The 22,578-nt window shown below is 46.0% G+C and overlaps 1 protein-coding gene across 1 annotated transcript in view; it reads right to left on the bottom strand.

Annotated features, from left to right (window-relative positions):
* Positions 1-22,578, bottom strand: part of LOC101878994 (PH and SEC7 domain-containing protein 3) — a 101,818-nt gene that overhangs the window by 47,589 nt on the left and 31,651 nt on the right. The window contains exons 5-9 of the mRNA XM_034073223.1: positions 10,802-11,008; positions 10,621-10,701; positions 7,345-7,457; positions 5,034-5,092; positions 1,355-1,444 (exon numbers count right to left, since the gene is read on the bottom strand). Coding sequence (XP_033929114.1) covers positions 1,355-1,444; positions 5,034-5,092; positions 7,345-7,457; positions 10,621-10,701; positions 10,802-11,008 — 550 coding nt within the window. The remainder of the gene's footprint in view (positions 1-1,354; positions 1,445-5,033; positions 5,093-7,344; positions 7,458-10,620; positions 10,702-10,801; positions 11,009-22,578) is intronic.

The following is a 22,578-nucleotide window of genomic DNA, read 5'->3' as shown; positions in this document are numbered from 1 at the left end:
AGACATGAGGGTAGCATGCAGAAAAGAGCCTCAAACATGGCAGGATACTGATGCTGGGTTTCTTACATCCTGCTACATCAAAAAAAATCCTGAGCCTCAGTCCTTGCTTTGGGTGGGCCGGCACAAAACCAGGATGCCTCAGTATTAGCAGGTCAGTGCTAAACACTAAGTTACAGCCCCGACTGCATAATTCTTTCGGCAGGAAAACAAACAGCAGGTGAGCACTGGTGGAAGTCTCTTCTAGGTACACTCATAAGGTGATTTAAACACAGTCTGGAGACCTATTTATTCGGTAAGGGCTGTAATTAGCCTGCAAATTAATCTCAGCATATCTCTCTATGGCAGAATGAGAAATGCAAATCCTTGGAAAAGAAAAAAATAAAGTGCTGCTGCTGACAGATGAATGCTCTGTATACAGTTTAAAAAAATAAAGACATTAAATCCAAACATAAGGAAGTTGAGTTTATATTCATAATCCCTTAGTAAGAACTGAGGCAGGAGGAGTCAACAAAAAGTTCCCCAAAGAGGCTGGAGAAACTAAAAAAAAATAAGAATATTAGAAAACAAAGTTTGCCACTTGTAGCTATGCAGGTACATCTGTATTTCACAATGGGCAATTATTTTGACTTACTTCAGAAGGCACTGGGTCAGCTCTCAGATGCAGCAACCTCTCATTTTTAGCTCCATGATGAAAAAAAAAAATACATATATTATGAATTCTAGTGTATATGCTCTCTCTTCACTCAAGCAGACTTCTGTTTTATGCCAGCAGTCACACAAAAGAGAAATTAAACACTTGTTATTACTGACAATGAAACAAGATTCGTCCTGCTTAGCCTCCCTCCCTGTTCTTCATATTTAACTCCTGGCACAAACTTAATGAACAAAACCTGAAGCAAAGCAGCCTGTGCCAGACAATACATTCTAATCTGAAATTATATCTCCTGCTTTAATGTGAAAACCCCAAAGCACCTTTGATGAAAACACACACATGCCTTCCAAATATGCAGAGCCCAGGATTAGCTTACATATTCAACAGTCAGAACCAACTGGCTGCTTCTGTCCACTGTAATCAGGAGACAGCACTCTGGGATGGTATGGCTGCATGAGCTTACAAGACACACAGTTCTTGAGATGGCCTAATGGAGTTCAGTCTCAACCCTCCAAGCTGCAGAAAGTCTCAATAATAATCAAGTGAAGGAAAGAGCAAAAACGACAGCCTATATATGTTCTTGCAGGAGAAATATGCCCATTGCTCGTTGTGCTTGACAATAAAGAAAATGCAAGCAGAGTGTTCTGTTTTGAACCTTCTCTCACGGAAAATGAAACCCATGTTCTGCAGTTCATTCCTTACCTTTAACAGCCCTTTCGGGAAGTCTTTGCCATCATCCATCCCCTGGAGGTTAGCAATGAACTCTTGGCAGGTCATCTTTTTCCCAATGTTCTGGAATGGATGTCGGAGAAATATAGCATCATATTATTACTGCTTTCCAAAATTAGATAAATAAGCAACATCAGATGAAATGCATCTCCATCTCTCATATAAGCCCAAGACAGGCAGCACTCAGAAGGCATTCCCAAGGTTACCCAAATGCAAGCATTCTTTTGTAATGTTAGAAAAAGGCAAGATGCATTTGGACCCCAAGTCCCACACCACCAATTCAGAAAGCGGAGGGTAATGAAGAGGTGATGAATAAGCTTCCTGGTACCTGCATGGTGCCTTACAACCTCATGTCTCAAGAGGGCTTACCCGCCTCTGATGGTAAAGCTCTACTTGTTCCTGCTGTGGGGCACAGGAAACAGTTGAATGAGGCCCTTTCCAGACCTCTTCTTATAGTTTTCAATGATCCCTTCCAGTACCTACTGCCCTGAGTTGCAGTAAGACACCCAGGAGCAGCCAATTACATTTTCTGATTCTTAGGCCGAGGCTGCCTTGAGCGTACCATACGATTGCCCTTTTCTCTCTTCCTGTCTCAGTCTCAGAATGAAAGTTGCCCAACTGGGCCACAAACAGGAAAGGAATGGCTATGTTCTTGTGGGAACTGAACTGCTCCATTTGGAGGCTTGAAGCTGTTCTAAGGTGTTCGTAGATCTCAGTCTCCATCACCCCTAAGAGACAGTGTCTGCACTCAGTCCCCTAGGTGCTAGAAGTCCCACCATTGGCATGCAGGGAGCCTTGTGAGCCATGAGCAGTGACAACACTGAGCTGGTGAAAATGGAGACCAGAGCTATCTGAGGAAAAGAAAGCAGCCTGGGATGAGCTGTTAAACATGATAGAGGCAGAGGGAAAACAGGGCCTTGTGATGACCAAGATATCTTTGAGGATGCCACTGCTGCCAGTCAAAACAATGTGAAGATGACCTCTCCATGGTCAGGATATGCCTTGGCTGCAGAAATACGGTGGAAGGCCTTTGTGTGCAGACAGTAACTTGGGTTAGGATCAAGAGGCCAAATTAACACAGTATTGGAGCCCAAAGAAGTGCACCAGTTGGTAATACAGGTTATTCAATGTTACACTTACATGACAGATTGGATGGCACATCCTCTACTTCCCTTCCACAATGTATGATGAGGGAGGGACAGAGAACCAGCAAACTTTGACCATCAGCCTCACCTAGCCACAGAGGAAGATCCCACATCCTGTGGCTGGCATGGACCAGCAGAAAGAAGGCAGGCAGGAACACTAGAACAATGATGCACCGCTTCCCACATCAGGAAGGCTCCTGACAACACAGTATGGCTGTAACCCTGGCTCTCTGGTTGCTAAGCTTGCAGAACACAGCTTATAATTGTAGTCTTCGGCTGCAAGCTGGAGCTGTTCTAACAGACTTGCAAATGTTTTCCTTCCTCCCTGCAACAGACTTCAGCATGCTTCTGTTTGTTTCCTCCACGCAGCACTTCACAGCTTCCCCACGCTGACCAAAATCAACAGCAGTGAGGCTCATTGCACCCACTGAGATAATCAGCACTGCAGAGGAGTGGCTGTTTTGCTCCAGGACCAAAGCTAACATCTCCACACAGTGCCATACAGGTTCCAGAAGATGTGCCTGGAAGTCTAGAGATACCTTAAAAGTCTCTAGGATCACAGTCTGGTTGATGACCTCCCTGCAGAGAAGCAAGCATGCATCTCCAAGATACAGATAGCAAACATGATTTAGTTACAAAGAGAATGAAATGTGGCAAGACAGGGATAAATAAAGGGATAAGTAAGAGTTTGTTTACAGGAGTTAACAGAAAGCATGAACTGAAGGCAGAGCAGCTGCACTACAACCCTATAAGCAGTTGAGCATATTGTAAAATAAGTGTCCATACTTATGATGAGTATGGAGCTCAGTGCAGACAAGCCCTGTGACTCATTTGCTTCCTGCTCTGGCAGAATCATGGTAAGCATGGGTCAAGATCGTTATCTTTGTTAGGAAACAGGCAATTAGTACATATCTGCAAGGGGCTACATTCAAAGTCAAAAATGGCCAACTTACCACCTATGTGGAATAACGCAAAGCATTAAGAGGAAGACCAAAATTACAGGAATTCAGAGAGAGAGAAAACACAAGTGCAGAAGTCTGGCAAACATCACGGCTGCATACACATAATACACTAACAACTGCAAGTAGGATAAGCCTCCAAAGTTACAAATTGCAACAGCCAGAATCATTCATGAGCAACAATGGGTCAGAGCCAGACAGTTTACTCCAATGCCTAATGAATATTGTAGGGCCCACTAATGCATCACAAGGATCAACGGCAAATGCTGCCAGGCTGATGCACAACCACTTCTCCCTCCCTGGATGCCAAGGCTGCTCATTGCTCTGGGGAGCAGGATACCTGTGCAGGCAATTTCAGATGTGCTCAAGAGAAGCAGTGTATGCTAAGAGGTGCGCCTGGACATGTTCCTGTACCTCAGCTAATCCTCCCAGTGACTGACATGCTCCTCAACAAGGCAAGGCTCAGCCTTCAGAGACAAAAATTCTTCACAGCTCTCTCCCCCTTTCCACTTCTAGCATTTTCAGACAAAGGCATTCAGTTAACAACAGATGGGTGTCAAAATCCCTGGGAAGCATACAGAAGCCTCAGCTTCATGACCTGCACTGTAAAGCCGCAGCCACTGTGGATGAACAGCCCTGAGAGAGAGAACAAGGGTGCCCCATATCTCCTGCTGCCAAACCCATCACCCTTGCTGCGTAAGAACTCCCAGCTGAGGCCCTTCTGAAAAAGCCCTTGGCAGGAAGGCTCTTGGATAGAAATCCCAAAGCCATTGGCTGAAGCCACTGCTCCTGCACGATGTCATGCCATGCTCCTTGTGTTTCCCCCTCTCCTTCCGGACTCCAGGATGCAGGAAGCCTCCCATGAGCATGGGAATACCATGCCTAGCAGGTATACTGCACCATGGGTGCTGAAATACATGTCCTAGGGCTGCTGGCACCGTGTATAGGTACCAGTATGACTAAGAAGACTCAAACTGGAATCCTATTTGCCCCAGGCAGGCGGTGGAGGAACACAGGGCTCCTACTCAGGATGCCCACATCCACCCTCTGCTCTCTTGGCTCCAGGCAAACCCGTCATGACCCTGGCTGTGCAGAGCTCCTGTTCCATCACATCTCCCTTGTGCAACTGGATGCCTGTGAACATCACCTTACCCCTGTGACATTCCCAGCTCCTCTTCACCTCCCTTCTTTCTTCTGCCTTCCCAAATGTTTTCACATACTGCAAGGGGGAAGCCAATCACAGTCACAGTTTCCTGGCCAGGGGCTCTAACCAGGGAAGGATGAGAAGTGCACCAGAAAGACAAGGGCCAGAGGACAAAGAGCATCCTCACACATCATAGCAAAGACAGGCACAATGTCAGCTTACACAACTGATCTGAGCATGCTGGAGAGCTCTGCCTGCTACCCCATCCTGGGAGGGCAGCACTGTTCAATGTCTGCAGACCTGCATTAGCCGCAGGCTACCAGCAAGGGACTCTGCTGCCAGAAGGTCACCCCCTCCAAGCACTGTGTCAGGGCAGCAGTCTACACAAAGCTGTGCATACTCACGTGCCCATGCAGGTCAGTGTTCAGCAGCATCATGGCACACGTGAGACAGTGAACTCCATCTGCAGAAAAAAACATAACCAGAGTCACATACAAACCCAACACTGGACCTTTAGGAATAGCTGAAACTGAACCTCGTAGCCTAATTGAGTCTGTTCCCTTAATGTGAATCTGTTTTATCAAGAAACACACATAATTAAATAAATGAACAGTGAGGTCACCACACAGCTGCCAAGCCAGAACAGGCTTTCTTTCATCTTGTAATGACTGTCAAAACCATCTTGCAGCACCCATGGGTGAGGCAAACTAGACAGGAAACCACACTGTCACTCTTTTCTTGCTGATACCAATACCACAGTTTGAATCAACTCCGTCTTCTCCATTTATTTCAGGGCAGAAAGAGAAGAATAAAATACCCCCATTCTTGTGTGCAGAGTGGGTACAACATGGTATCCTGTCTTCCCCCTCCTCTGGTCCCCATCTCATTCAGGGCTCAATTAGACTGAATCTGGGAGAATTTCAGTCAGTTATTTATGCTGTTTTGGCTCCATACTGCGTAGAGTGCTCCAGTGATTTGTAAGGCTGTCCTGCACCAAATGCCGCCAACAATGAGCCAGAAGAGACAATCTATAACCCTCTCTCCATCTTTCAAGTCACTGCTGCAGACTTGGGAAAGCCAGCGTAGACTGACAGTTCAGAAAAGTGGACACCAAATTCACAGTCCGGAATTTCCAGGACTGCATTTCCAGGACTGTTTCCACAGTGTATTGGCTGTGCACAAATCACAACGAAGGTGACAGTGCCCAGAGTGCTATTTATCATCTCTGAAAATCCAAATGCCTCTAGTCAAACATTAAGAACATACTAGGAAAAATATTTTCTTCATTCCTTTTTTCACAAACACAGTGTCACCTTCTCTCATGGGGGTGTCATAAAGACAGAGTCATTTATGAGACATGCACACAGTGCAGAGAGATGTATTTAAAAACCTCAATAGCAGAGTCCAGAAAATGGCTATGAAAAAGTCCCCCTTTACTGTGAAGAAAGAGAAATACGGGGTGAGCACAGATACATCTCACATTCAGTGTGACTATCACAGGTTCAAATTTATGCAGGATGAAGCCATTACAAAAAAATGCTCCCCAAGGTAAGGACCACATTTTCCTTAAACATTTGCACAGGCCCTTAGCATGCAAGTAATGTGGCTGAACTATAGCAGTGTATGAAATGAGAGAAAAAGTATTATCACTAGCATTAGTAAGTCTAAAGCAGCTTGAAACAGGGCTGTGGTGCTCCAGTTCAGGACTACGTATTTCTCTAGAGTAGCCTGTCCTCTCATTTCCAAACCACAAATGCATTCAGAGGATGGATCCCTGTCTCTAAGCTGAAGAGTTATGAATTTGATGAAGGGACTATGACCCAGTTCAACACGACCCAGCAGTCCACACTTGCAGCCCAGAAACCAACCTTACACTGGGCTGCATGAAAAGGAGTGTGGCAAGCAAAGAGGTGATTTTGCCCCTCTACTTTGCTTTCATGAGACCTCTACCTGTAGTACTGTGTCCAGCTTAGCCCTGCTGATTCTCTTTCTCACACTCCTCCCTTTCTCAGGATGTGATCAGCCTGCACTGTCATCACCAGGCCACATGCCTCTGCCAGCATGGCCAGCTGAACACAGCAGTATGCCAGTGGACAGCTTGTCCTTTTCTCCAATGCCACCTCTCTCAGGTTTGATCCGCGTGTTTGTTTGTTTCCCCCATCCATTTCTAAAATGACTGAAAACATTGGCAAGGAGGCAGCACTCTGACTGATGTTAGCTAGCTGAGATGAAAACATGCCAGGGTCTGGATACAACACCCAAAATTCACCCCCACAACTGGCAAGAACTGGCATGCCTGCTGCCAGTGCATGCTGAGACACAAGCACTGAATGGAGCGTGGGAAGAGAACAGCTTGTCTTCCACCTGAGATGGGACCTACTCTTATCCACATGTGTGTAGCTAGAGTACAGGTACCCACACACGCTGGAAGTCAGAAAACCAGAAAACCCCAGCTGAGGACATTCGAGTCTGGAGATGCTACAATTGAGGATTTACACTGAGGAGGCCTAAATGCCTTTTCTGATGGGGGATAAATACAGATTTTTCGCTGCCTTAGCATGATTATTTGTGATTAATTTGGAAGGTTTCAATACCCTAATGGGGTTCAAGTCTTTAATGTGGCATGGCAATTACACACCTGCAGTTCCCAGGCATACATCGCACATATGGATGAAGGGAGACAACCAAAGACCTTCATATCAAAACCAAAGTTACCTTGAGAAGAAATAGTGTCTGGGTTGCACTGGTAGTATCTGCTGGAGAAGTGGATTAAAACTCTCTCTCGTTCCTGAGTTTCTCCAATAAGTGAAAAGGCTTTAAAGAAACTCCTGAAAGAAGAGCAGAAAAAAGTGAAATTAAAGTCAAGAACCATTTTTTGCCTCACACAGCACACACAGTAAAGCACACTTCACAGCAAAATGTACACTAAGTCATAAGCACACACCAGATATTTTGTTCCAAGAACATTTCCTAGGAAAATGGGTTGTTATTCTGCATGCAGTTAATCACAGCATTATAGTAAATGAAGCACGAGTCAAATTACCACTGATTTCAGCCATGGAATATACAAACTAATAAGCAATTACACTATTTGAAAGAGCTATTCTTAGTATTTTTCTTTGGGGAAGGAACTGAAGCAATTGTTCCTTAAGAATGACAGACATCCACGGTGTTCTGTCCTTTTGTAATTGCCTATCACCCTTGTATCTTTCAGTTTTACACTTGCTAGTACTCCCATCCCAATTGGAGGAGCTACTCAAGGGGAGTAAGTGAAGTAGGTGCACTGCAGGCTCAGAGCCCACACAAAAGGTGCAGTCTTCCTTCTGGAGGGTCGCCTATGAGAGCAGTGAGGGCCACACCATTTGCATTCCAGAGGGCAGTGTGACTACCTGACCTGTAGAAAACATCTAGGGAATGGGGCAGAAGAGCCATATCTCCCACTGAGCTCTAGCATCAGCAGGAGCAGCCTGGCCCTCCTGCATGCCTGCTCATGACAGGCCAGGGTGCAGGGCTGGTCACATTAAGACACAGCCAGCTAGCCTGTGCAAAGAGGTGGGACATACATCATCTACTCTTCATCCAACACTTCACCACCACTCCTCTTCACCATGCTGTTATTCTTCCTGATAGAAAAACTTGCCTTGTAGCCAAAGATGAACTTCTGCACTTCCCAAAATCCCCATATCCTGGAGCCAAGAGATGACCTCAGTGGTATCAACCTACGCTCATTTGTCAGGATGCTTCTAAGAAAAGCCTGAACACACAAACCTACTGGGTCGCGGGCAAAATAGCATACAAAATAAATGCCTAATAGACAGTTTTTAAACACCCCATGAGACTGCAACTAACACCAGATCTGAAAGGTGTGGAATATGTTGCTGGAACATTCACATCTATCTAGTCTGGACGAATAAACATTAATTTTTTCTCTTTGATGTAAGGTCAGAGATGGGCTGTACTTGCAATGATCTCGCACCCATACGGAGTGTGATCTGCCTGGTAATAACTTAATTTCACATGTGATGCATTTCAAGTAACCCAATTCACAAGTAGACACAACTGAGTTTTCACAGGGTTTCTCTTCACTTCCTACCTCATACCCTATGGGACATTTTGACAACTAGCCATCTTTCCTCCACCTCCAGCTCAAGCTCTTTCCAGTGACACCCCCTGCCCACGTCAGACACCACTGACCTACACCCTCTCCTCCTCTTCAGCACCTTTACCCCCCTGGAAGCAGCCTCAGAGAGGCAACTAATGAAACAAGATTTGGCAAATAAACAAGGCAGGTTCCTTGCTCTCAGAACATGATGCTGTGGGCCTAGGACACAGGGTAAGTTTCTGCCCAGCAGTAGGACCAGAATCACAGAATCCCAAGGGTTGGAAGGGACCTCAAAAGATCATCTAGTCCAACCCCCCTGCAAGAGCAGGGTAACCTAGAGTACATCACACAGGAACTTGTCCAGGTGGGCCTTGAATATCTCCAACGTAGGAGACTCCACAACCCCCTTGGGCAACCTGTTCCAGTGCTCTGTCACTCTTACAGTAAAGAAGCTCTAGCCCTGCCACCAGCGGTGATATACACTGAACAATGGCCTCCCACAGTTGGGGGATAGCATCTGTCTGGGCTGCCACCATGGGCTTCAAAATGCTTAACAAACCACAGCTTGTCAGCGAGCCAGCAGCGACACAGCAGTTGCCTCTTGCTGTCTCCAAGCAGCATGCCTCAGCTCCCCCAGGTTTTGGGATGATGCTGTGCCCCTCAGCCTCTGCTGTGTGCTCAGGCCATACAGCCGGCCCTTGCTGCGGCTGCTCCCGAAACCTCAGCAAACCCCTGGCATGTCGAAGTCCCACACGAGCCAAGGCATATTTTAGAGAAGGTCATGACTATTAATATTAACGAGAGATCTACCGGGAGCAGAGACCTCCTAAATATGTGCTACAAAGTAATTAGGTGTTGGATTTCACAATTTAGAAAACGGGTATATTTAGCATTGCACTTCAGGGCTGCTAAAACCCAGAGTGAGCAGCAGATCTCCCATTACTCAAGCTGCTCCCGCCCTGTGTTGTGTGAGTGCTCCAGCTTGGCTCTGCTCCCCTTGCCACGGGACCAGCCAGTTCACTCTTCTTTTCCACTGCCTTCAGCAGGCAGGACTCCAGGTTTTCCATTGGATCTGCCATGGTTTCATGGAGTCAGCCCTTGGCAACACATTTGCAAGGGACTGGCTAGTACCTGCAGATCTCCTGGGTTTGTATCATTACTAGAAACAATAAATGCACATGAGTAACTTCAGCCAGATGATTTAAACTCACTTTAAATCCCTTCAAATACCAGAACACCAGCAACCGTGCTAACAGGCCACTGCTACACAAACATGGTATTCTGCCTCTTAAGAAAAAATACTGAAAACAAACATTATTGAGGCCTAATTTCAGTGGAAGAAGGAAGGAAAATTGAAGGGCTGGGTTTTCAAACACCCACACTGTCAGCTACCAAACTCTCCACAGCATTTTCCACATGGAAGTTTTTGCTGTTCTGCACATTTTTGGGTGCCTCAGAGGGATGCATCAAACCCTGGACATGGCTTTGTGCACTGCAGCCAGGCAAAGCAAGCTTTAGAATGCATCAGCCAAAACATCTGTGTGGCTCAGCTGTGAGCAACACCTTAATTCCCTTGCAGCACCTCACAAACTGCAAGTACCCTGTTTACAGAATGACTGGTCATTTGTCCCACCTCCACTGCATCAAGGACCATGTCTAAGCAGGTCCACCCAAAGATTTCCCCCTCCAGGAAATGCCAGAGCCCCAGCAGCACTCTGGAATATAGCAGCATATCAAGCCAAACAGAAAAGTAAAGCTCCACCCCAGAAACATGTCACATTCCTCTCTTCACCTTCTTAAGCCCTCTCAGGGCAACTGCCTGAACCAGGACAACAGACCCAACAGCACCACTACTAAAACAGGAATGTAAGGCTTCAAATGGGATGTACCTGAGCGAATAGTCCAGCGTCATGCCTGTGAAGTCAAAAAACTTAAGGTATTCTTCGGCCACAAGCTTGCTGAAGTCGTTGCTTTAAACAAACAAATAAGTAAAGGTTATCATTTGAGAGCAAACCCCTCCAGAACCAGCAAGAACAACAATGTGGGCAAAGGCGTCGTATCAGCACGTACTTTTTACCCAAATGCTTTGCCACATCAGAGCGTTTGAATCTGTCCAGATGATAGAGGCGCTTAGCCAGGCGCCGGGCTGCTTCCAAATTGCTGCTGCTGCCATTGCTGAGATCATGGCCAAGGGCTCTGGTGGCATCTTTCTCCTGAAGTTCATTGCTCCCCATGGCAGCATTGAAGTCTAAAACCATACTCTGTAGTTCAGTATTGCTATGAGACCGAAAGAATATGGAAAGAAGAGGAATAAGATGACATTACAGTTTCAAGACTTACTCAGTTACTCTTAGAATAGAAGGCAATTAATGGTACAGAGACAAGATTACACAATATAGTATATTCCACTTAATTGAATGAGCTGTGTAGAAGAAGGACGTTTATTTACCAGTCATTAGAGGTTAGGAGAGCTAAACACAGAGACCCAAATACAGGCCTTCCAGCCCACAAACACATTTTTCCCTGCACTTACCTTCTGAGTGTGATGAGTATCCATAACCTGTGCTCACTTCACACAGAGCTGTTTGCTATTATCGGTCTACAACTGCATCTGACAACACTGGCCCCTCATTTGCTTCTTGCACTAGTATTTTTTAACCCAATCACTTTCTTGGCTTGAAGGGGTCCTTTAGAAGTAGGCCATTAATCACTTTCCAGGGGAAAATGCAGAGAGTAAGCCAGGGTGATCAGTAGCCCCAAGCTACCCGGCACAGGTCCCTTCCTTATTCTTCCCCAGTTGTCCTGGAAACAATACAATTCCCCAAATCTAAAATAACATCCACAGAAGCCTCAGCAGCTCCATGCCATCTCTGAGCAGCAGGCATCTCACAGATAGAGCAGGCCTCGGACCAAGGAACCCAGTTTGGGGAATGGGAAACACAAGTCACCCACGCCAGGCTGGAGAACTGCTTCCTTTTCTCCTGCAGTAATTTCCCTCACTGTCTGCTCAAAGACAGGATGTTCAGCATGGCAGTCCCAGGGCATTTTACATAAATCATGCATTTATAGATTCTTCCCACCTCTACTACAGCAGAAAAGCTCTGGCTGAGCCATGTGCCTGCTTTGCTTCTCCCCACAGAAAGGCAAGAGCCCTCCACACCTGAAAGCATACCCACAGGTACACACCCCTGCACACAAGCAGGCTTTTAACTTTGGGAAAGATCTTCTCTGACACTGCGTGAAAATTCTTGCAAAGCCTCAGCTCTGTGTGTGCATGATGGCATTTCTGTTAAAAACAAAATTATACAGAAATTATTTTCACCAAATCCTCATTTACACAGGGATAATGAACGATCAGCAGGGGTCATGCACAGGGCAGACACAAGTGGAATGAGTTAAAGATGATTTAAAACACAACACTTCAGCATACCATGGTTTCGTACACCCCAGTAATCTTCGGGCTTGACAAGCCATGGTTAGAACAACCGATCACTGCGCTCCAGTAACAATTATCCAGCCATTTACTGAAAAGTCTGCTAGGCATTTATTAACCCTTTAAAGATAAGGCAAGCTTAAACCAAAAAACTTTGCTATTCTGGATGCCTCCTTCCACACAAATCATCACCCATGCCCTACCTCCCTTCTTATGCATGGTTTAAGAGAAGGAGGTGTGTGGTGCTGGGGAAAACAGATACCTAACCTGTTCCTACAAGTACTGGAGATTTGATTTTGCATGTATTTCAGTGCAAATGATCAGGTGCTACGACAAAAGTGGCTCAGTCACAGTACTGTAGTAGAGAATTAATAACGTAAATACAATTCCAGCAGCATTAACATCATTAACCACCAGCTACCCTTGAAAACAAAAAAGCTCCAAACCACTAGCCAATGTCTGAAATTTTCTAAAACTTTTGTCTACTCCAAACTTGTGAAGAAAGAAAATTTCAGAATCCTCTGACACATTTCCCAAGCAATGTTTTGTCCATTCAAATCAGGCATGACTCTAACAGTTGACAAGAGAAAGGATAACCAGATGACCTAACACATCTACATATTCTTCCATGCACAAATGTTGCTTTGGAGGACATGTCACTTTGCAACCTCACTCTTAAACGACCTATATGTGGGTGGGGGCAATCCCAAGCACAAATATAGAATGGGTGGAGAATGGATTGAGAGCAGCCCTGAGGGCAAAGACTTGAGGGTGTTGACTGATGAGAAGCCAACCAATCATATGCTGCATCGAAAGAAGCAAGACCAGCAGGTTAAGGGGGGTGATTCTTCCCCTCCACACTGCTTCTGTGAGACCTCACCTGGGCGTTCAGTTCTGGGGCCACCAACACAAGAGGGACATGGAGCTGTTGAAGCAAGTCTATGAAGATGATCAGAATATGCTCAGGGGGCTGGAGCACCTCTCCTATGAAGACAGGCTGAGAGAATTGGGCTTGTTCCACCTGGAGAAGGTTTCCAGTGCCTAAAGAGGGCTTACAAGAAATCCAGAAAGAGACTTTTTACAAGGGCAGATACTGAGAGGACAAGCAGGAGTGAATTTAAACTGATAGAGGAGAGATTCAGATTAGATATTAGGAAGTTCTTTACTGTGAGTGTGTAAGGCACTGGCACAGATTGCCCAGAGAAGCCATGGCTGCTCCCTCCCTGGTAGTGTTCAAGGCCAGGCTGGACACTGCTTTGAGCAACCTGGTCTAGTGGAAGGTGTCCCTGCCAATGAGTCCTGGAATAGAGTGTTTTTTTTTTCCTTTGTAGCTGGTACACTTCTGTGATTTTGATTTAGTGTGAGAATAATACTAATAACATAATGATGTCTTATTTGTTGCTCAGCAGTACTTACTCTAAATCAAGGACTTTTCCAGTTTCCCATGTTCTGCCAGTAAAGAGGGGCAGAAGGAGCTCTGAGGAAGCAGAGACAGGACACCTGACTCGAACTAGCCAAAGGGATATTGCACAGCATAGAACATCATGCCCAATATAAACTGGGGGGAGTTGGCCAGGAGCTACCAATCACTGCTGGGGCTGGGCTGCGTATTGGTCAAAGGGTAGTGAGCAATGGTTTTTTGTTGGGTTTTATTCTTCTCTCTTTTATTATTATTTTTATATTATTATATTATTATTTTTATATTATTATTATTTTACATAATTTTATTTTATTTCGACTATTAAGCTGTTCTTTTTTCAATCCACGGGTTTCACCTTTTTTTTTCTGATTCTTCTCCCCATCCCACTTGGCGGCGGGAGGGAGGGCAGTGAGCAAATGGCTGCATGGTACTTAGCTTAAATGCCAGCTGGGGTTAAACCACACACAGGGTTGGAAAGGTCCTTACCACTCTACGATTCTGATTCTTTGATAAATCACAGGCCTGTTTCACCACTGCACTTTATCAAAGGCAATATTTATAGCCCTGAATGATGGCCAAAGCTGACAAGAAACATCTGCACACTGCTAGGAACGAGTGCACTATGAGAGCCAACATTACCGCAAACCACCTTAAGTTTAGGAAGAAACGAAGTGCCAGCATCTAGCACTTGGCGAAATAAACAGTACAGCTGCTCCCAGCTTTTGTTTTGCCTCTTGAAGCAGTGGCAAGGATGTGAACAAGGAACACGCAGCAAGAAGGAGAGTGTGCTCTTTCTCCTGCTTGCCAAAACTAGCCAAAAGGCTGGATAACAAACCTTATCTTCAAACCTCCCCAATTTAAAACTTCCTCCTGATGGAGGGGATCCATACATGTATCAGCTTGAAGAATAAGGGATGTTTCCTTCAGTCAATTAGCCTGTTACTTTTTAAGTAAAAAAAGACAATCAAATCAGAGTTTTAGGTTGCCTGTAAGATAAGCTTTTGTTCATGGAAATGCCAGATTGTTAACACTAAAGTGAGACTTCGATTCTTGGGATTTTTAAGTTGTGAGACAAGTCAGTGCCCACAGCACTGAAGGCTTAGGAAATACAGACTATTGCAAGCTGCCTTCTAGACTGGACATTTTAGCAGGGTCTAGGGCATGTTACTCAGGGACATGTTACAAGACTGGCATCTCTTCTTACTTACCTCCAAGACTCTCAGTGAACCATTTTCCTGCCCTGCCTCAGTTTCCCCAGCTGCTGAACACAGACAGCAATACTTGCCTCCCTCTGTAAACTGCTTATAACAGGCTCTAATCAAGGGCTAGGAGTGATTGCAGACTCTCTTCTGCAGTTTCTGCACACAAAGAACCCACAGCAACACTCCCAGCTAAACACAGCCAAGAAAGGGCTTTGTGATACAAAGCAAGACTGGTCATGGATTTTTCATGCAGCTTTACTCTTTATCACATAAAAATGAGAAACCCCTTAACTAACAGAAGTAGGCTGAAAATGTAAACAACTATATTTCCCCTAATCCTGAATTCAAGGCCAAACAGGACTGTAATGATACTACTGGTAACTGCCTGTACAGCAACAGCTGTGGATTTTCATACAGAGACTTTTACATTAATCTCTTCTATTGGAAAACACAATAAGCAGAAGCTGAAAAAAAAAAAAAAACCCTCTGGTCTCACAGGGTGTATGAGCTGTGGCCAGAAACCAGCTCCTTAACCCTTATTTCTATCCCAGCAATGCATTCCTGACACATGCTCCCTCCTTCTGCCAAAGCATTCCCAGGTTCACAGTGAACGCACAAAGGCTGTGATCACCATATCCAGCAGAAATTACAGCAATTCAATAAATAGCTGTTATGGTAAATTCAGTATTTTCTAACAGCAGCAGCCACCCATCCACGCTCATGGATGAAATACGGGCAGACTGTAACATCTGTAAAGCTGTTTCTCCTTTAACACACCTTAACAGCTAGGCAGTCTGAAACATTTTATGCTGTCTTCTTCACTTACTCCATTATCAACCAGGTCAACGGTAATTTAGCTGCCACTGCCAAGGTATCTCAATCATGTCATGCTCAGCACTTAGCACACTTTATCTGTTTTAAGAATATCCCAGATTCACTTATCCCCCTCCAACCCCAATCCTGAGTTTCACCAAAATCTAAAACCTCCACAGGAATGTAAAGTTGTGGAGTGCCTGCAACTTCCAGACAAAAACAGAGCAAGGCCAGTAATGTTCAGCATACAGGCACTTCATATCACAGTGGTCCACATTCCCACCCTACCAGCCTGCAACTGTAAACCTCAGCATGTGTACCTGCAGTTTCTGATGCCTTAAACCTTGAGATGCTCTTCAATTTTGAGCAAATAAATGGGGGGAGGGGGGAATCTCTGTTTTGTCCCAAGGAAGAAGAGCATGTCACATTCTGCTTTATAGGAGAAAAGCTCAGATCCAGCATGGAACAACTACCTTGGCCACTAAGAGGAGCTGATGTTCGGAGCAGACACTGAGCAGCAGGCCGTGACAACTCAGCCTAAGCACCGTCCTCAGTCCAGCCACGTCAGTGATTACAGCTTGCCACTGCCTGCAGCTTTATACTGATCAAAGAGCAGCATGCACTCTGTGACACGTAGTCTCCCCTGGATGCACACGGGACCCTTCCCCAGGGAACACTAACCCACCCAGCATGCATGTCTGCAGGGAGTGCACTGGATGCACAGATTTCAGAGGAAGGTTGGATGAGAGAGGGCTGGGATCCTCACAGCTCTTTTTTGGAATGAGAAGAGGAGGAAACAGGAGGAAATAAACTTTTTGCCTCAAGTAAATCTGCATGCCTTTAACATCAGCTTTAGTTCAAGGCAGGCTATGTCAGGCATTTGCCAGCAAAGTTCATCAGAGCAAAACGTTGCAATGATTAAAAATAAGGAAGGGTGGAGAGGCATTCTGGCGCACTGAAACTAGGGCCAGAACAAATGTTGTTTTCAGCAGGGTTCAGCATCCGCCGGGGAGCCACGCTGAGACTGACAATCACCCTCTGCAGCTCTGTGCTGGCCCTGTTGTTTTACATGCCTTCACCCTGATCTTCTCCTCCTGGCTCCAAAACAGAGAACACCATTCCCTTAACCATAACCACCAATTCTGGCTGTGAAAAGCATACTCTGCTTCTAATTCAACAGCCCCTCTTGCAGTGGTTCTCACCCCACAGCATCACAGGGGCATCAGAAAGGCAGAAGCACTCAGATGCCCCTGACACCAGCCTGGACCTCGCCAGTTCAGACTTCCCTCTGCAAAAAGCCCTGCCCTGAGGGGACAACCCTCTACACTGCAGCCCTTCAGAGAGGCATGGATGCTCAGCCACATTTCAGAAATGATCAGTGACACAGGCTGCATTTTGTTTCAATAGAGCTGAAAAGCTACGTTTGAGCAGCCTGGCTCTGAAAGGAACAGCCCCATCAGCGAAAGCAGAGAAATCCCAGCAAGAGTGAGACGTGATGAGTCAGTTCCTGCCACAAATGACCGACCACACAGACAGGCTGGGAGCAGTTCTGCTGCAGCTTTACTGAAGGTCTGAACTGGCTTCTCTGGGGCCAGGAGAGAGCGAGCACAAAATCACATCAAGCAATGGTTTACCTCACCAGTTACCTCCAGCTCCAGGGATCTTCCAATACACAACTGTAGGAAGGGAAGAAAATAATAAAAATAATGCCCTTTCCTAGAAGATGACTCACTGTGCTATTTTACTTTGAATAGTTTAATCAGCTTTGAAGTCCTACATATGATTCTCTTCAAAGACATGCTTTGAAGTAGATCCCTCTTTGAGGACTGACACAGCTGCACTTCGCTGCAACTCGATTCAGTGGGTGTCTCATGAGCACAGCATCAGCCAGGACACATGAAGGGAGGACAGTTTCTGCACCTCAGAGTACCCACCAAAGATCCATCAAGGAGTACCTCAGCCTTGTCATGTCACACAGTGAAAAATAAACCATCCCCACAAGATCCTATTCGTTATCAATAAAATGCGTGTGCAAAGGCAATTTCAGGGGCTGAAATGCATGCTGCTGCTTAAAAATTACCTCTTGCTCCCTGTAATCATCCACCTTTTTCTTTGATTGAAAGAATTCCTGCTGATTCTAAGTAAAGAGTCAACAGCTAAAGCATTCAGAAAATGCCATTTCTGATAGGCTTGCATTACAGCAAACACAAACACTGTCATTACGGGATCAGAGTGTTAGGACAAGAAGTCCCACTACAGGCAGGGGCAGGATTGCAGCCCTTCTGAGAGACACCATGTCCTTCATTACACAGACACCTGGCACACTGCCACCTGAAGTACAAATGTTTTCTAAAAATACTGCAGGTTTGATTCCATTTCAGCCTCAGGCTCCTTGTATCATAGCTGTGGCAGGAGTTAACAACTGCAAACAGAATCACACCACATTAAACCCACCATGCTTAGGAAGTGAAAACCTGGCCCTTGCCACAGAGGGTGTCTAAGGGCTCCCCCCGCTATGGACATTTCTGGCCAATGCGCTGATATATAGCCTGGCCTCTTGGCTACATCAGGATAGTTCCACACTCAGGATCTGGCCCACCTGCCCCCAGATGTAAGCAAAAACAAGACCCAAATATCGCACAGCACCTCTGTGGCCTTGCTCAGAAAGCACTCAGACCCTAAGTGGTTCAGGAGCTCTCCAGCTGGATCCCTTGAGCCGGTCTGCCCCACACATGCTGTGGGTGTAAAGCTGAAACAACACTCAGCAGCAACACGACATTTCCCCATGAGGCTCCTCCAGGACAGGAGCAAAACTAGGAAGTCAGAATACTTCCCCCTCACTTGGACTCAGTTTAACTGTTTGGAAACTAGTTCAGGAAGTGCACATTGACAGAGCAGCTGGTCCAGCTGAACCTTGCTGGCAAGGAGGAACCAGATGCTCAAAAACATTGGGTTTTATGTCTTTTAGTTAAGGCTTCCTTGGAGATGTGCGATGGAGTGTTTTTGCACTGGCAGTAGTATCACACAGGTGCTTTAAGTTTGAATCATGCAGCAGAATGAAATGCCTGCCCTGAAAACAAACAGTTAATAACTCTTACTGTAGTTAATAATAGTAAAGATAGACTTCGACAATAAAGGAAAACCAACTGCCAACCAACCCACAGCCCACCCAGCAAGGTGTCTGCATGCTACATGCCCTGTTCTTCTCCACTGGTGCTCTCACGTCACATCTGAAGCTACACATGCTTATGCCACCCTGCCAACTGCCAGGATCTGCCTCTTTACCCCAACAGCCAGACAAACAGAGGAAGAAAAGAGTTAACCAGCAAGAACATGGAGGAGGGCTTGACTGGCAGCCAGTCATGGCTAATGGATGAGACAGAAGGCTGCACTTTGGGACCGACCTGGCACTGGCAGGGAGGCCTTGTTTCAGTGAATGAATGCTTCCTGACCTAAATGGCTTTGACTTTAATGGAGATGTGCCAACAGATGCCAGCTTAGAAGCTGAGCTGCTGACAGCTTTATACTGAGGCACTTTGTGCAGTGAACTGATCAGCTGTTCCACTTTTTTTTTTTTCTTCTTTTTTTCCCCCGTTTTCTGCCTCTGTCAGCTGCTGAATTTTTGTTTTGTTTGTTTATTTTCAGAGGAGGCTGGGAACTGAAGAGGCGAAAAGTAAGCAGCCCTTTTTTCCCTAAAACAACAGTTTGTTTAGGAACTAGAAGCAGTTTTACAATGTCTCACTAAACTGGTGTTGCAAGCACCTCACCAGCCAGAGCAAAACTGGCAAACTTGCACGCTTGCATTTCCAGAGCCTTGATAAAGTGATGCCACTTCTCCACAGGGAACACCAAGGCGATCAGTGCGGCTTAACATTTTTGCAGATACCAAAGCTGTGCAACAAAGGGGCAAATCCTCAGCTGTGAAAATGCCACCAGATTCAGAAATTTACCCCTGCAGATTGCACCACTTCACCTTTACCTGGATTTAACAATATGCATGCCAGCATATTGTGCTTACTTGTGGCTCAACAACTGACAGATACACTAGCTCATGTGCAGGAAAACGAGCTCCAACATGTGTTTGCTGTTCACCGGCTGCAGACAAATTTGATGCATTCACTCTTCTAGGAAAACAACCTGTGGCATTCTTGTGAATAACTTTCCTTAACGTGAGCATATGGATGGCAGCAAACAGGAAGCACCAAATTCTGACAGCACTAGCTCTCCTAAGTTCCAGTGTTTGTCACGAGTTGAGGCTCGTCCAAAGGCCAAAAAACATCCACACAGGGACACAGGGATCTCAGCAGATTCAACTGGGTCATAAGGTGAGTCTTCAAAGGGGAAACAAGTTCTACCAGACTGCTAATGTCCAGACTAACAAAATCAATGAATAAAGGTTACATGTTAGATATGTAAGTACTGACCCTCATATCCACATTGAAAATCAAACACGAGCTACCCTGGACAAAAATACCAGAGTGACAACTAATAACTGGCATGGTTCAGGCATGGAGGATACTGATACACTGGGAGGAGACTTAGACAATCAACCTGGAGAAAGGTATCAAGACTAGGTTTATCTTTCAACAAAGTTTATTGCCTCAAAGAGGAATAAGAAGAGTGTCAACGAAGAAACTGCTAGAAAAGACCTATACCTGTAAGAAAGAAAACAACTATGGGAACTACTATGACAGGCCCAAACTGTTAGGAGTAATCTGGCATTCATTGAGAACTGCAGTTCATGTTCTTGTGCATTTACTTGGAGAACACCAGGTTCCCTTAGACAGCTTTTCTTCCTCCTCCTCCTCCCCCTTGAATTACAGAAGAATACATATGTGGCTAAATTTGTGTTTGCACCTCTAGGAAAAATAAAGTAACAGGACCTGCAGAATTTGCTGAGCACCATCAATTCTTTTAAGATGATGGCAGGTGGCAAATATTTAGCTTTTTTGAGGATTAGGAGCTGCAATACAGTTTTGGGTTTTTTTCCTTTTCTCTCTGGATTTAGAAAAATCTTGAGCAATGTCCTGCCAACAGAGACCACACCTTCCAAGAGAACTTGGAACAAATGCATAAGTTTTTCTGGGTTCTTTTACTTTCTTGTTCTGAGTATAGCATATAAGGGAAGAGAGAAAGAGAAGCCTGCTATAAAGAACACAGAAAAAAAATATTAAAAAACCCCTGTTTTTAAAAAAATCTGTCTTTAAAATCTGAAAGCAGAAAAGAAAGATGGAGATCATCACTGAGAGAGATCCATTTTTCCCTTTTAGATAAAATGATGCCCTAACACTCACTGTATACATAGCAAAGGTAACTCACTCTTCCTAGGTGTATCTTACTCCTTTGGAAACACATCCCCTTCCACCTACTCTGATTTAGTGTAAATTATTACACCCTGTTCAGGTGATGCATCAGGCGCAATATCTGGGTAGCAACATGCAAACAGTCTTCCTTATAGCGCTGTGATTAAGACTGAATTCCCATATACCAAGGCTGAGCCTTGCTCCATCTCCACACAATCTGCTGGCACAAGAAGGGCGGAGTGCGACACCTGTGGCACAGGTACAATGGTGGGGACTGCAGGGATAATGTGGGAACACAGGGATCAAACACAGCCCAAATATAACATCCTTATTGCCACTGCAAAGCTCTGCTACACCAGCAACCTGTGGCTCAATATGCTTCATGGGGACCCCACAGTGCCCAGATACACAGAGAGGCTGTCCCTCAGCTCTGAAATGTTAGACACTACCCCAGTTCTCTCATCTCCATGTGGGGAAACTTAAGGTTCCTTCAGGTGCAGAAATCTGTTTTTTTTCCCCAGAAGAATAATCATATACCTAGGAGTGAGATAAAGCCTTCGAAAAGACACCAAGCGCTGGAACCATTCCCAAAGGCATGCAAGCTGCACACCCTTCTCCCCCAGGCATCCCTCTTCTGCTGACCAGACACGAAGGGCACCAAAGCTGTGGTAGGAAAGGACTGCTTGCAAAAGCAAGCCAACCTGTCCTGCAGGAAAACACGGTGCCTGCGGATGTCCCCGCACTCCAGGGAAGCGCGACAGCGGGTGGCTGTCAGAGCAGGCATGTTGCACGGCTCTCGCCAGGACTTACTGCGTTTTGCCATGGCCAGCAGCTGATGAGAAGGACAGCAGGGACGAAGCCTCCAGACATCCGGGAGCCCATACGAACTTGCAGCCCGCCAGCCTCTAGTCATTTTATTATTTTTTTTTCTTCCTCCTTTTTTTCAGTCCTGAAGGCATGTGACTGGCCTTCACATACCAGAGCTGACCCCTCCCAGAGCCAGCGATTTCCTAAGAGCCGAGAAGGATGTTACCCTCCCGCTTTTTTCACTACGGGACTGGGTTTCCCTGCCGGTTCGCATTAGGACTTCACGCCACCTAGGGTCCGTGTGTCAGTTACGCTCGGAATCCCTCCAGAGGGAAGGATGCCAAGGTGCTGCTATGCCCAGCTACCCGCTAGCGGGAGGGCACAAACGAGGGGAGCACCTGCTCCTCCTTCCCTCCTTGGCACGCGGCTGCCGATTTCCAGCTGTAATCCATTAACTCTTTGCTCTCACATGCGCCCTCCCCTTCTGCACCGGACCGTGCAGAGCTGCCAGTATCTCACACTCTGTTCCCCCATAAATTAGCGCGGCAGTTGGAAGCACACTCACTCCCCACGCACTTTCCCACGCGTTTTTTTATGTCTCCGAAATACCATGGCGCAGGGAGCTGCCGCGGTTTTGCTTTCGGTTTTTGTTCCCATAGGTTGGCGGCTCAGTTTAGGTAAAGGCGGGGGTACGCTTCTGGTGCCGCACTGCAATGTTGCGCTGCTTTGCTCTCAAACTCCCAGCACCCCAAATTCCCCTGATGCGCTTTGGACTTGCCACTTTCACACGATGAGACCCCCATCTGCCTCCATTCCTACAGGATGGGGTCCTCCTCCAGCTGCAATCCTGCCTGTGCCTGCCTTTCAGC

The sequence above is a fragment of the Melopsittacus undulatus genome, chromosome Z, assembly GCF_012275295.1.
Source record: "Melopsittacus undulatus isolate bMelUnd1 chromosome Z, bMelUnd1.mat.Z, whole genome shotgun sequence".
NCBI lineage: Eukaryota > Metazoa > Chordata > Aves > Psittaciformes > Psittaculidae > Melopsittacus > Melopsittacus undulatus.
The sequence above is the reverse complement of the archived record's forward strand: the minus strand, read 5'-3'. Positions and strand labels throughout refer to the sequence as shown.